The sequence below is a fragment of the Colletotrichum karsti genome (assembly GCF_011947395.1).
Source record: "Colletotrichum karsti strain CkLH20 chromosome Unknown Scaffold28, whole genome shotgun sequence".
Taxonomy (NCBI): domain Eukaryota; kingdom Fungi; phylum Ascomycota; class Sordariomycetes; order Glomerellales; family Glomerellaceae; genus Colletotrichum; species Colletotrichum karsti.
Window position 1 is genome coordinate 427,415 of NW_024065928.1, and position 14,402 is coordinate 441,816.

The following is a 14,402-nucleotide window of genomic DNA, read 5'->3' on the forward strand; positions in this document are numbered from 1 at the left end:
ATCTATTGGGCCCGGCAACCAGAAACTCTCGTGTGAAATGATGATGGTGTCTACTCCCGGTGGTGATCAGTACGTTAAACGCTACGTCCAAAAGGTCTAGGACCGGGTGCCGTCAAATCGTTCTCCAAATGGCACCCGCCCTAGGGGTATCTCTTTTTCCGTCATCGCCCCGACGGTTCATTTTCCGAATCCACTCCGTCTCCCTTTCGACCGCCGCGGCCTCGATCTCCTCCATGACCGCCAGCTCGCCGAGCATGTCCTTGACCAGGCTCCCGCACCCGTCCAGCATGCGCTTCAAGCTCGACGCCTGGGCTTCCTTCCCCTCGTCAATCTCCTCCTCTACGGCCTCCTCTTCGTGGTACGCCAGGTCCCGCAGCTGCGTCTGCCAGCCCTCGAGCCGACGGACGAGGGCGGCGCACTCGTCCTTCCAGCGCGCGTCCAGGCCGCCGCCGAAGCGGACGTCGAGGTTCGCGTCGAGCAGGCCCGAGGGGTCGGCGTCGTCGTCGGCCCTGGCGCGGGCGGCCTCGAGCTCGGAGAGGGAGGAGGCCCAGCGCTCGAAGGCGCGGACGAGGCGGTTGTGTTTGCCGCCGGGGGAGTCGAGGGACCAGAGGGCCGTGAGGAGGGCGTCGAGACGCTGGATCTTTTCCTCGAGGACGCCGCGGTTTTTCCCGTTGGGTGACGACGACGCCCAGCGGTGGAGCGCGAAGACGTTGATCCTCTCGGCGGCGTCGGCTTCAAGGGCGGAGAGCTCCTTGGACGATTTGTTCAGCTCGGCGTGGCGGGCGGAAAGTTTCTGGCGGGCCGAGGCGTGCCATTGGGACGTCACGACGGGCAGCTCGCGGTGCAGGAGGTGGAGCTGGAGGAGCTCGGTCTGGAGACGGGAGGTCTCTGCCGAGAGGGCGACGTTGGTGGGGAGTTTCGAGGGGGAGGGGGGCGCGAGGTAGGTCGCTGTCAGGGGTTTCGGGGCGAGGTTCTTGGCGGGGGAGTAGTGCTGCTGGAGGGTCGTGAAGGCGGGTTTGAGTAGGGGTTTGTTGCGCGGGGGCGAGGTCGGGGAGGCTTGTTGTTGTTGCCTCGTCGCGGCGACCGGCTTGGGCGGCGGAGGAGCCTTCGTGCGCGTGGGTGATGTCGGGGTTGTTTGTTGGCGGGCCGGCGGTCTCGCGGGCGGTTGGGTCTTTGAGGCTGTGCTCGAGGCCCGGGTTCGTGACGAGAGGGATGAGATGGAGGGTTTTGACGACAGGTGGGAGGGTGCCGCTGCTGTAGTGCTCGAGGTCGTCGGGGCGCCGTACATTGAGGTCGGGCGTGGCCTCGGGGCTGCGGATGTGGTGGAGGAGGATTGCGACGGCGGTCGGAGTGTGGTGCTTCCATTCAGCGTCGCGACGCTCCTCGCGCGCGTGTGGCCGCGGACGGGTTCTGATGGTGCGCTGCCGCCTGTGGGTGTTGTGCGCTTTTGTGCGAGACCGCTGGATGTCGTCGGGCGGCTTGAAGATGTGCTTGTGCTTGTGTTTGCTAGGTTACTCGTCGAGGAGGCGGCTGGGTTTCGAAGCCTATTCAGCCCTGCGGCGGGGTCTCGCGTCGAGGATGTGCGGGAGAGTGATGACGCCGTTGACCTCGCCAAAGGCGCACTCGGCGGGCCGTTGGAGGTTGTGGAAGAGGAGGAGGCATCTTTGCGTGCGGTCTGGCGCGTCGAGGAGGTTCGGGACAGGAGGTTCGAGAGCGGCGAGGGCTTCTTCTTAGCTGCCGCTGCTGCTCCGGCGGCGTCGTTGAGACTGCCGCTTGATACGGCACGGGTGGTCGGACGGGTCGGACGGGGCGCGGGGAGGCGGCTTGGGGAGACATTGCGCTGGGGCACGGCGGTGGACGAGGTCGTGGAGGTCGAGGTGGATGATGAGGTGAGGTCCGTCGTGGAGCCCTGCGTCGGCTTCCGCAGCGAGCGGGCGCGTGCTAGGGAGGAGGACATGAGGGGTTGCTACATGCGGGGTCGCCCCGCGTTCGAGGAGAGAATGTTGTCGATTTGCGGCTGAGAAGCCGTGATGTGAAGGTGCTGCTGCGCGAAGGCGTTGGTGTTGATGTTGATCTCAGGGGACGTGATGGGATGGTTGGGTGGGTGGTGGTACTTGCGGTGTGGTGTGGGGGTTGCCAGGGGACGTCCGTCCGACTCCCGAGTGCGGGTCGTGGGGATTTCGGCAAAGGCAGATGGCGAGGTACTCGCTTCCCCGTTTGCGACGTGCAGGGCGAAGTGGTATCGCGGTAACGTGGCTACCGACCGACGCTTTTTTGAATTTGAACTCGTCGAAAATCTAGCCGCCGGCCTGCATCAGCCCCTGCGTCCCGGCGCCGGGACCTCCTTCGATCTTTTTTGACGTCGACGGGCGCGGGCTGTCCCGAGGCCGTGGGCTTCGACATCGTTAGGAAGAAGATTTGTAGAAAGTAATTTCTGGTGCATCCGGAAAATCAGAGATCACGGCAGTTGGTTCATCGTTGAAGCCGTCGTACTCTTTCGTGCTCTCTCAACATACATTCCACCGTGTCGCTGCTAGAAGCAAGTCTCAGAGCTATTTTCGTCGTGCGACGAGGGTAATTATGGCGTGTTCAAGCATACCTACCTGTGTCACACATTGAGTAACTCTTCTCACATATCACGAGAGGGGGGTCGCATATACGGGAAAGTTTCAGAGTTTGATCAGATTGAATTTTCGAGGGCTCCGATGATTCGGGGCCCCTAGGTTTTGAATGTCCTCTCGTTTCGTTATCAAGCTTTCGTCGTATGCCAGAGCTTGCGTCGAGCAAGTTTATCTTGAGCCATGTAATCCATCAAGCCAAACAAAAAAGGTGAGAAAATGAAAAGGGAAAAAAGAGTCCGGGTGTGCCTTGTTTTCCTTCTGCTCTGGCATCCCCACCCGGCTATGTACAAACGTGGTATCTGGGAGAAGGGTATCAACCATCCAATCTCTTTCTATCTAGTCTCACACATAATTGAAGTTTTTCTGGTTTCCTTTTCCCCATCCGTCATCCGTGATGTTCAGGCTTCGGGCCTGTAAAGGTTGTAGTGTAATTCCCTAATCCAAGGGTGTGAAGAAGCGAATGCGATAATGATGCTGGTAATCAAGCGGCGACAACCTGAGGAGGCTGCTGCCGCTGTATCTCTTGAGCGGGCGCTTGCTCAGCCGGCTGCTCTTCATGCGCTGCCTCGCCATTCTGAGCGGCGGTATCCAGGTGAGCGACGAGCTTCCTGAGATCCCTGCGGTTGTCATTGAAGACGTGGAAGCACGCGGCGCACATGCGGACGTAGCACCACTGGCACTTGAAGCGGTCCTCGGTGTCGGCCTTGCCGCAGGTCTGGCAGGTGAGGGCGTAGTTGCGGTTGCGGGTGCGGTCCATGGTTCGGTGGCGGACGTAGCAGTCGAACATGCTCTCCTTGAGGGGGCGCGCGTTGTAGACGATGCCCGGGCTGGGCGGCTCGGGGGTGGTGATGGGGAAGAAGGAGGCGCGGGGGTCGGCGGGCGGGTCGAGCTCCTTCATGTCGCGGTACTCGACGGGTTCCTGGCCCGGTCGTTGGTCCCTCGAGGCAGAACGCATGTGGCCGTTTTGCTGCGCGAACGCGGGGGCAGGCGCATGTTCCCGAGCTGCAGGTTGCCATTGGCCTCTCTGTTGCTGCTGCTGCTGCTGCTGCTGCTGCGGCTGCTGCGGCTGCTGGTTGGATGTAGTCCGAGCTGGGAAATGGCCCTGTGTCGGTGGGCTGGTGGGACTGACGGCAAAGTCTCTGGTGATGGTTGGAGGAGCCTCGCTGTTGGTGGTGGGCTGCTCGACTCGAAGCTGGGGAAGACTCTGGGCGTTGTGGACGTTGCGCTGGGTGACTGCCTTGCGCGGGATGGGCGGTTTTGCCTCGGCGCTCGCTTGGTCGGCGGCAGGCTCGGGGGACGAAGCTGGTGAAATGGGAGAGACGACAGTATCAACCACGGGCGTCTTGACGTCTTCCTTCTCGTAATCCGGAGTCGGCAGGCGCTGAGAGGGCGAGAGGGCCGTGTCGCTATGTGAAGCTCCCACGTTCGCTCCTTCCTCGCCGCGGAGGCGTGTCACCTTCTGCTTCAACCGCGATGCTTCCTGGCCCATTTCTTCTTCTGCTGGTGCTGGAGGGAGGTTTTGAAGGTGGATAGGTCTAATATTCCTGCCGGGCAGGCCGGAAGTCGTGCGAGGGGGAAACTGCTGCGCTGGGGGAGGTGCGGTGGTTGACGACGGTTGTGTGGTGTTTGGTGTGGAAGCTGCAGTCGAGCCATGGCTAACTGAAAGTTTAAGATCAGGTACTTCTATATTGCGATCAGATTTGACAGATCTTCTCCTCCATATCGGTCGTTGAGGCGACGAAGCTGATTCAAAGCTCGTTGGACTGCTGACACCTGCCTCCTGTCCTGACTTTGCAGGCGGAGGAGGAGCGGCTTGCCCTCGCTGATAACCCGGTGCAGGCGGCAAGCCTTTGTGGGTTGTGAAGTTTGGTGCGCCAAAGTGGGAGTATGATGCTTCATTGTCACCAGAGGACGGCGAGGTTGGTGTCAGGATCTTGGCCTCTCTTGTTCCATCTTGATCAGAAGGATACAATGGGGCCGAATCTCGCTGATATGAACTTCCACCCGGCGACTTCATGAGAGACTCGCCGGAACTCCTCGAGTATGCTGACAGCAGACTTCCGATAGAACCAGTTGGCGAAGGTTGTTCCGCTTCTTGCGGTGGCGGGGCGGGCTGCTTCGCAACCGGACGGCGGGTGATGTTCATCTTGGGCAGCTCTTTCGTCTGGAGGGGAGGAAGAGGCGGGAGAGACTGGTTGAGAGGTTGCGGCGGGGGTAACGGTTTGTCCGACATGACGGGCGACCTAAGTTGAGGAGACCTTACTGGGACACGAGGGATCGATGGGAGCTTCTTAAGCCGGTCGTCGGGAGGGGGATGAGAAGGGATTTGAACAGGCTCCGGAGGCGGAGAAGGAGGCGGAGGGACGGGTAGGGCTTTTGAGAAACGCGACCTCCCCTTCCTAGAGGAGGAGCGAAGGAAGTCCATATGCATATTGCCAGGAGGTAGTGGGTTTGCCTATAATTGGGATGATTCCGTTCCCCTTTCTCCTATGCTACCTTGCCTCTGGATGTGGCGTCGTCTTCCCCTCTGGTGTCCCGGTACCTGGGCCTCTCACCAATCGGCTTGGAAGGGAATCACCAAGGAGGGAGGGGAATCAAGGAAGCAAAGCGATGGAAGGTCGAAAAGCCGGTGGGACTGGACGACGTGGGACGAAGGAGGGAAGCGCGAAAGGCTATTGGAGCTCAGCGGTTCGGAGTTGGCCACGACGTTCAGCGCGGTAACATGGTGATGCTGGGAGTTGCCAGCATCAAGGTTGTTGTGTAGAGTGTAAAGTGTGAGGAGGAGGTGCGGCTTGTGAGCCTGTCGGTAGGCAGGAGTACGGAGTACGGAGTAGAGTGACGAGGATTCGCGACGGGCACAGCAGCAAGTGCCTGCAGGATGTGGAGGGGGGGAAAGGTCTGAGGAGAAGAAACTTGACGAGTTGTTGGTTTGATTGGAACTGAGAAAGAGGCACTGCGCAGTATGAGAGGGGGATGAGAACAATGACATCTGGGACACCAGGGGGGGAGGGGGGTGTATTTCGGTCTCAAGTAACAAGTAAAGAACCCTGCGATGGGAGACCCTTGTCCGAACGAGCGTCGAACCTTTTTTTTTTTTTTTTTTTTTTTCATTTGGTCTTCGGACGGGACGGGCAAGGATGTCATCGATATCCGAAAGTACCTCTTCTCTCCATTTTGCAGGTTAAATCCGCGGTACTGGACGTGTATTCGAATGCCCAAGGTATCTATCTGCCTTCCAGGTTATTACTGCGCCGCGCTGTACGGCAATAGAGCTTTTCTTAGCGTGCATGCCTGCGGCGTTGGGCATCCAGGTTGTGAGGTAAGATGCAAATCACGGCCAGCTGAAGCCTGAAGGTCATGGCCGTCATTGGCTCCGTCAGATTGGCTCCGGACCCTCCAAGGTGCATACATTAGCAGCCCTGTAATAAGATCAAGCAGGAACACCTGCTGAAGCCAAGAACCTGCACCGCTGGACCTGCCGAGGCGGGGCGAGGAGGCTGGCTGGGGCTGGTGAAGCACGCCAGCTGGGAGGGTGGTCACCATCTGGCCCAGGCACCCTTTGACACCTCTCGCCAGCCATTGACAGCGACGGCGACAGCAACAGCCACGCCACTTCCACATCACCACTGACACAGCCAGACAATCAGGCACAGACATCGCAACCACAGACATTGTCTGCTGTCCATCATTTCCTTCTTGTTTGAATCACTCATGCAAGCCATTCCAAAGCGCATCGTCCGCCGACTCCCGCAACCAATGCGCTCTCTTTTTTTGCAACTATGAATCACGCTTCCATCTCCAATCTCAATCCGCATGCTTCAGCTGCTGTCAACTTCAAGACACTAATAACAGAGAGACACTGACAGACAACAGACATCATCCTGCGACCACACCCTCCCGTCGCCCCATCTCATCAATCTTCCGTCCTTGGCCACCCGAATGCCCTGCTCTCAGCATTCCCATCTCGATTCTCGATAGGCTGAAACCACCCGCCGCTAAAAAAGGAGACCGGAAAAAAAAGGGTCTACGGATGCTTGGCCAAGGCCGACGTTTAATCACTACGGATCGCATGTCGCAATCATCGAGAATGCTCGCTGTCACGAGTAGACCGTTCAAAATGAGCGCTTTCGAATTATCAAATCCACATGAAGCCTACATGACGCCATGGAGAGCCCAGACCGATGTCAGCACAGGATGGAGCTTGCTCCAATATCGCGCCTGAGCCGCAACGACTCAAACAATCCGAAATCTTGAAGCTTGAACTCTCTCTCGTCCGACCCTAGGCTGACACAGACTTGTTTGCGGCGCATGCCATTCTCGGGGCGCGCGCGCCATCCGCACCTCACCCGTCGCGCCGCGTAATGATGGCCGCATCGACGTCGTATCCGATGCGCTTACAGTCAGCCTCTCCCACCAACCTGCACTTCATCCTTCCGCGCCATCACAATCCGGGCTGGGTACACACGAGAACCAAGACGAAGGCACTCGCCGACCTGCCGGTTTTTGAAAGCTCAGCGTCCGAGTGCAGCCAATCTTCACACCAAAAAGAGCTGGTCCGGCAACTTTCACGTGGAATGCGGGAATCAAGGATTGGACCGTTGCAGACCTGGAGGCGGCACCTGTTCGCCGCGAACCGCTGCAGTTCAACACAACACACCTCAGAGGCCGCCATTCAGCCACTCTCGACGTGGCAGACGCTAGCCTCCCTCCGTGTCTTGCCCGTGCGCTGTGACGCCTGCGATGCGAACAAACGGTTAATTACTACTCTGGCGGACATTTTCCATACTTTTTCTTTGGCAATCATCATCATTGTCTTTGTACTAGATCCCGCGGTGACAGCTGGCCTTCACGCCATTCCAAGACTCCGAGGCGGCCATGGCGGCGAATGGCGATCTGCGCCAGGGAAGCCAACCAGACTCCGGGAGCCATACGCCTGGGTCGTCGATGAAGTCGCATCTCACTTTCTAATCCCACCTGGCAAACCCCCGTCCGGCATCAGAATTACGGGGGCAGTTTGGGTACTTTGCGGCTCGCTAAGCCCAGCAGCAAAGGCCTGCCGTTCCTGCCACCCCTGAAGAGAAAGGGATTCTTCTGTTTGGAACGTGAGGTGAAATCCAAGTCTGATGAGCATCGGATTGCCCCTGAAAGGTGCGCCGGCTTCACTTTCATCAGTCATCAGCCATCGCCGCCAAATGGACAGGCCAAACCCGCGCCAGGCGACTTACCAACGGCAAGGATATCGCTGTTCCGGTTGGATAGTTTGAGCCATTTCGAGTTCTCGGTCGTCCAAGTCTCACAAGCATGCCCCAGTCGCATCCATGCAAATACATCAGACCGAGAGCTCCGTGCTCACCCCTGGGCTCGATGACGACGGAACTTTGAATGCCGCCTTGCAGACGACGCATAAAGTTGGGACGACATAAGGAGGCCGATGCGCCTCCTCCAGAATTGGGAAGACCAGTTCCATCGCAGCATGTTCGACGATGTCGACGCCTTCGACGCCTTCTTGCTGTTCTCACTCGATTCCCTTGTTAGCCAAGCGGCCGTTTAACTAAGAAGCCGGGCAACGTTCTTGGCGCGAAAAAGAAAAGTTGCAGTCAAACACCAGACCAACAAAGGCCTTGTTGACAAACTACGCCCGTCGAGGATACGCCTCCTAATTAGCACTCATCGCAGCATCTGCGCGTACAGCCCGCGTCTTCCGGGAGCCTGCCTCACGGAAAATAGATTAACATTGAAATGACTTTTGGGCCACCCGCGGAACGATGGGGCGGCGACGTGACGGTTTGTTTCACACCGGCAGGATTTTAAGATGAGCTCTGATCCGCCCATTCCATCCTTTTTCTTGACCCGCGTCGCGGTCGTCGCCCGATTTCCCCGCCGGCCGATAGATTGATGGTAGAAATATTGATCGCTTTGGCCGGGGCTTCGGAGAGATTCGGTCGAAGCCCGCGTATCCGTACCTAGCGAGAAGAAGCCTTGTCAAGATCTTTGGGAACATCCGAGTGGACGCCAAGCTGATTCTTGATCTCTGGCGTCTCCACTCAATCCGCCCGTCGTCTTTCTTTTTTTCCCTTTCGGCGTATTTTTATTCGACCTGGCCGTTGCGTGGACTTGCAGAGAGTTCTGCATCCAAATTGTGAAGCCATCACGGCATCTGATTTTAATTTTCTACACCTGATGGTTTCAACATTGACGCACTGGTTGTCATGTAGTCTTCCACATTCAACCGCGGCAGTTTTCTCATCACGTGCCTTATCGCGCCAATGGCGTCATCCTCGCTACGATCCCGGAGAGGCTTATCGCGGGCAAGTGTCCGACGAGAGCCCCGATAGACGGAGCTTTACCGTATGCAGGAGGCAGATTAGCAATGCTTTGAGGGAGCGGAGAACGGGGGCCGGGGAGCTGAAAGATAGCCGTGCGGCCCTCAAAAGGACGGCATCGTGATTGTTTCTTTTTCCCGGGTGATTTCTTCAGTGAACCAAAGTCAATTCTCCAGTCCCTTTCACCGGACAGTCTCTTCGCAATGACCGGTTCACCGAACGGCGTCCCCGCTCCGACGGAGACGTCTCCCCTCCTTCGAGCCGTCGACCCGGAACCCGCCACCGACGGCGCCGTGCAAGATGACGGCGCCGGCCGGAACGACAAGCGGGACGGCAACCCCGAGATGGCCAAGAAAATGCACCTGCTGCTCCCGGCCGTCGGTATCGGCGTAGGTTCTCACATTGCCCCGCCTCCGTGCCCGGCGCTCATCAAATACTACTAGATCTACCTTTGCGCCGTCGACCAGCTTCTCACCGTGGCCACCTACGCCAAGATCGGCAGCGAGCTGCACGCTCTAAATAACACCAGCTGGCTAGCAACGGCGTACGAACTCCTCCCGTGCCCGAGGACTCTCTCCGAGGACAACGAAGACGGGAAGAACTCGCTAACGTGACGCCAGCTACTTCATCACACTGACAAGCTTCCAACCCCTCTACGGCAAACTGTCCGACATCTTCGGCCGCAAGGAATGCCTTCTCTTCGCTTACACCATCTTCGCAATCGGCTCTCTGGGCTGCGGCCTCGCCCAGACCTTCCCGCAGCTCTGCCTCGCCCGCGCCGTCGCAGGCATCGGCGGCGGCGGCATGAACAGCGTCGTCGTCATCCTCATGTCCGACATCGTGCCCCTCCGTGACCGCGGCGTCTGGCAGGGCTACATCAACATCATCTTCGCCTCGGGCACCTCCACCGGCGCGCCCCTCGGCGGCCTGCTCGCCGACTCCGTGGGCTGGCGCTGGTCCTTCATCGGCCAGGTCCCGCTGTGCGTCGCCGCCTTCCTGGCCGTCTACTTCGTCCTCGACCTGCCCAAGACGGACCACGGCCACTGGCGGGAGAAGGTCGCCAAGATCGACTTCCTCGGCGCCGCGTGCCTAGTCGCCGCCGTCATCGCCCTGCTCGTCGGCCTCGACGCCGGCTCGAACCGCGGCTGGTCCAACACCGTCACCATCGCCGGCCTCGCCGCCGCGCCCGCCCTCTTCGCGATCTTCGTCCTCGTCGAGATGCGCGTCGCCAGCAACCCCTTCGCCCCGGGACACATCATCTTCGACCGCTCCCTCTTCGCGGGCTACCTGACCAACTTCTTCGGCGTCGCCGCCCACATCGCCTCCATCTTCTTCCTCCCGCTCTTCTTCCAGGCCGTCCAGGGCGCCTCGGCCACGCAGGCCGGCGCGTTCCTGGTCCCGGCCATGGTCGCCTCCGTCATCGCCTCCGTCGGCAGCGGCGTCATCATGAAGCGGACGGGGCGGTACTACGCGCTCACGGTCGCGGCCTTCGGGCTGATGTGCCTGGCGGTGGTACCCACTGTCGCGGCGCTGTGGGCGCGGTCGACGCCGGGCGTGGTGGCGAGCATGGCGCTGCTGGCGCTCGGCGGCGGGGCGGGCATCACGACCACGCTAGTGGCCTTGCTGTCCAACGCCGCGGTGCAGGACACGGCCGTCGTCGTGGCGTGCTCGTACCTCTTCCGGTCGCTGGGGTCGAGCATCGGCATCAGCGTGTGCTCGGCGGTGCTGCAGCAGGTGTTGCGGACGCAGCTGAGGGTGAGGCTGAGCGACGGGGAGGAGGCGAGGAGGGTCGAGGAGAGGGTGAGGGAGAGCCTGGATTATATCCGGGAGCTGGAGCCCGGGGTCGCGGCGGAGGTCAGGGCGAGTTATCAGGTTGCGACGTTAGGGGCCATGGTTCCCATGACGGTGTTCCTGGTGCTTGCTTTTGTGGCTACGTTGTTCATTCGGGAGAAGGCTCTGAGCAGGTAGGTGGCTTGTTGACGGGTTCGATGGGTGATGGAAGGGGAGAGTGTTGGGTTGTGTATATACGTGGCATTTACAGTCCTCGTGTACATACGAAGGTAGAGGTGGAAAACAGGTCGTGGTTGTTGAGATGGTCTCGAGAAGACGAGAGAAGGTCTGTGGAATGCAGGTTTGAGAGCACGCTTAGCAAGGGGAAACTCTGAATAATACGACCTCTATAAGAACGCCGTAGAAAGCTACAGCACGCATTGTCTCTCAGTGGTTCTGGGCCAGATTTGAAAGAAGCAGCATGGTCTGAGACTTTGTCCTGATGCGATCAATGCTGGATTCAACGGCAGGCCAATTGTACTTCGAGAAGCTTCACCATTTGGCTTACTTTGCGTCGCAGTGCTTCAGTATGTCTGTAATCATCAGCGGTGTTTTCGCACGAACACTCGCCAGGAAGAGACGGACCGTCGTAAAGATACGGAGCGGACCAAATGGATATACCCAACCTACCTCGACGCCGCCCGGCGCGTTACAGACCCTACACGCTGTTCATTAAATAAGGCAGATAGTTTACGCGAACTCGCATGACCCTTCTTTCCCAATCTTGAAGCGTTGATCGACCCTCCCGAGGTCACATCTCTCCTTCTTTATATAACAGGTGCTGCACAAGATGATCACGGCGGAGGAAAACACACATGATGTGTATAGGGTTCGCAAAGGCGCATGGCAGGGACGTAGAGGCGTCCAGCAAACGGCCGAAAGATGGCCCACCGTTTCTACGAACAAGCAAGATGGAGGCCTGATGGATAGCGAGTGCCTGATTGCAGTCATGTTACTAGGGTCTCACCAACTCGATCAGTGGCAGATTCGATCCTAGAACCGTGGGGCATGTTCAGATCAGACGGGCTCGAGAAAAGCTCACCGTCGAGCCGAGCTCTTCGATGCTTCTTCGGGGACTCTTCCAGAGCTGGGCACGTTATCCCAGCACGGCGTCGAGACGAAGGCCGTCGTCAATGACTAAATGTGACGGCAACACCATCAGCAGAGCCCATGTCCCAAATGGGGACCCAGTAACCGGATCTGGCTTTGTACTCACATGGATGGCGTGTAGGGCACCTGGATAAAGACTTCTTGCCGGGGTCACAAATCTCATGCCACCGTCAACTCATCCTGTTCCCTTCTTCGACCTTGTCCCGTAGGTCGACTGCCGCGGCCAGGTCCGTGTCGTGAAGGGATAACAGTCGTATAGAAGAGACCCTCGAGATACGAAGTAAAGAGGAATACCGGACTTATGAGTGAGGCAGTCTGCTGTGGTTTGGGTGTCTAGACCCTATCTTCCTTCGGCGGAGATGACTCCATTAATGAGGAATTCGGCATTGTCGTGACGATATGAGGTTGCTTTGTTCAAGTGGCCTGGACAGAGTCAATCCGCCCTGGGGCTTCTCCTGAGACAGCTGGGCGCGTATTGAACCATTGCTAACATGCGAGTGGAGGACCAGCTAGTCGAGTAAAGTCCCTTCTTTTTTTCTTCTTGTTTTGTATCATTAATTCCGATTTCCTTGCCCCGAGCCCAAAGGCGGTCCTCTCGTTCTCCTGGACAAACTTGCACATTTTTCCTCACTGCTGTCCCGAGATTCTGGTAAGTAGACGGCAGTCGCCAAAACGTGCTCTGCGCCGATCCCTCGTGAGACAAACATGAATAGTTCAGAATTGCTGGAAAAGGAGGACCCAGCCCTACAAAGATCGTCAGCCATCCGCGCGGGGGCGAGGTATGTGGCGTGTCTCCCCTTCCCCCCACCACAGGTGTGTGTGTGTGTGTGTGTGTGTGTACACGCACGCCAATCAGTCAGCCAACACATGGAAGCAGGCAGCAATTCTACCCATCTGCCTACCTGCCTGCCTGCCACGAATTCTTGATGGGCAGAAATAACGAAAAGGATGGTCACGGAGCATGTGTCAACGAGAGCCTGTTTCGAAACAGCCGCCACGCGAATGGGGGAACTTTTCTATTTTGGTTTCTGTTCGACCCTCCCAAACGAACGTAACCGCTCGTCGTCCAGAAGAGTTGCTAAGATTTTCCTCCCTCTTCCTCTCATATCGTGAAATCATAACTTGTTTTTGACGTTGGTGGATATCAAAACTGGGATGGACCTTTGTGGCGAACGACAGGCGAAAACCCAAGAAGGGGAGACTTTGATGAGAAAAATGAGCAAAGAACCCAAGAAGAAATGGTAGAAACGAATATGTGGTCCAGCTTCGCTCCTGAATGATGTAAATTTTCGTGAATAGAAACGCCCGCGGATCTGCGGGTACTGTTGTTTGGGTCTCCCCTTTTCCCCTTTTGCAGTCGTATTCCCTTCTAGAGATATGCCGGTTCGTCTGGTCCCTGTCTATTTGAAATGAGCAATGGGTGTTCTTTTATACGACATCGATCCTCCATATCTCCGGGATTTCTTTTCTAGTACCGTCGACTCAAGATCTTGGCTCACAAGAAGGAACGGCGAGGGAAGCTGACTCCCTCGACGGCCGGGTTGTCGACGAACCAGCTGACGCGGTCGCCGCCGCCCTCGTTGACCAGGGCGCAGGGGAGACCGTCGCCGTGCTCGAGGATCCTCTTCATGATGTCCTTCTTACCGCCTCCGGTGGCGACAAAGGCAATCTTGACGCCGTGGTTGACGACGGGCAGGGTAAGGGTGATGCGCTTCGGCGGCGGCTTGGGGGAGTCCTCGATGGGGGCGACCCAGGCCGTGGTCTCGCGCAGCAGCTCGTGGCCGGGGAACAGACTGCAGGTGTGGCCGTCGGGGCCGGAGCCGAGCAGCAGGAGGTCGAAGATGGGCAGGCGCACGCTGTCGCGGCTAGCGAAGCTGGTGACGAGGGTCTTCTCGTACTGATCGGCCAGTTCCTGGGTGTCGTTCAGGTAGGTGGTGTCGATAGGGTGAACGGTCGGGGCGCCGAGGTCCTCGGGGATCTTTTCGAGCAGCTCCTTCTTCAAGAGGGCGTAGTTGGAGTCTTCATGGTCGAGGGGAACGGCGCGCTCGTCGGCGAAGAAGATCTCCCACTTGCCGAAGTGAACGGTATCGTCGGGACCGGAGGAAGGAGTGAGCAAGGCTTGCGCCAGAGTCTTGGGGAGTGAACCGCCAGAAACGGCGACCTTGAAAGCGCCGTGACGGTTCAGGCCTGCATTCTGTGCTTGGATGACGTAGGCTCGCAGAGCGGGCGCGAGCTCGCTGACCGTCGGGTAGGCGTAGAGGTTCGGCTGTTTGTTGCTCATGGTGGGGTAGTTTGGAGGTGGAAGGCGGGGGCGGAGAAGTGTTGTCAGAAGCGAAATTGAGAAGAGTAGAAGAGGGAGGCGGAAGCGGAAGCGGACTGGAAAACGGTGCAGAAAATTGTTGGTGGCGGGTTGTCCGAAAATGATTGGCGAAGCCGTGTGACTCGGAGTGTGTGTGTGTGTGTATGCGTAAAGTAAGGTATGCGGGATCCTTTTGATTTGGCAGACGCAGGCGGGTGG

At 58.3% G+C, this 14,402-nt stretch overlaps 4 protein-coding genes across 4 annotated transcripts; 1 reads left to right on the forward strand and 3 right to left on the reverse strand.

The window, feature by feature from the left end:
- Positions 1 to 112: 112 nt before the first annotated feature.
- CkaCkLH20_08457 (uncharacterized protein) lies at positions 113 to 1,957 on the reverse strand (the record flags this gene model as incomplete). The annotated part of the gene is made up of 1 exon (XM_038891172.1): positions 113 to 1,957. The coding sequence occupies one exon, from the start codon at positions 1,955 to 1,957 to the stop codon at positions 113 to 115; it is 1,845 nt and encodes a 614-aa protein (XP_038743546.1).
- Positions 1,958 to 3,102: 1,145 nt separating this feature from the next.
- CkaCkLH20_08458 (uncharacterized protein) lies at positions 3,103 to 4,854 on the reverse strand (the record flags this gene model as incomplete). The annotated part of the gene is made up of 1 exon (XM_038891173.1): positions 3,103 to 4,854. One exon carries the CDS (start codon positions 4,852 to 4,854, stop codon positions 3,103 to 3,105), a length of 1,752 nt encoding a protein of 583 aa, XP_038743547.1.
- A 4,293-nt stretch (positions 4,855 to 9,147) lies between these two features.
- CkaCkLH20_08459 (major facilitator superfamily transporter) lies at positions 9,148 to 10,912 on the forward strand (the record flags this gene model as incomplete). The annotated part of the gene is made up of 3 exons (XM_038891174.1): positions 9,148 to 9,333; positions 9,388 to 9,488; positions 9,565 to 10,912. The coding sequence occupies 3 exons, from the start codon at positions 9,148 to 9,150 to the stop codon at positions 10,910 to 10,912; spliced, it is 1,635 nt and encodes a 544-aa protein (XP_038743548.1).
- A 2,467-nt stretch (positions 10,913 to 13,379) lies between these two features.
- Positions 13,380 to 14,165, reverse strand: CkaCkLH20_08460 (6-phosphogluconolactonase; the record flags this gene model as incomplete). The annotated part of the gene is made up of 1 exon (XM_038891175.1): positions 13,380 to 14,165. One exon carries the CDS (start codon positions 14,163 to 14,165, stop codon positions 13,380 to 13,382), a length of 786 nt encoding a protein of 261 aa, XP_038743549.1.
- Between the last annotated feature and the right edge of the window lie 237 nt (positions 14,166 to 14,402).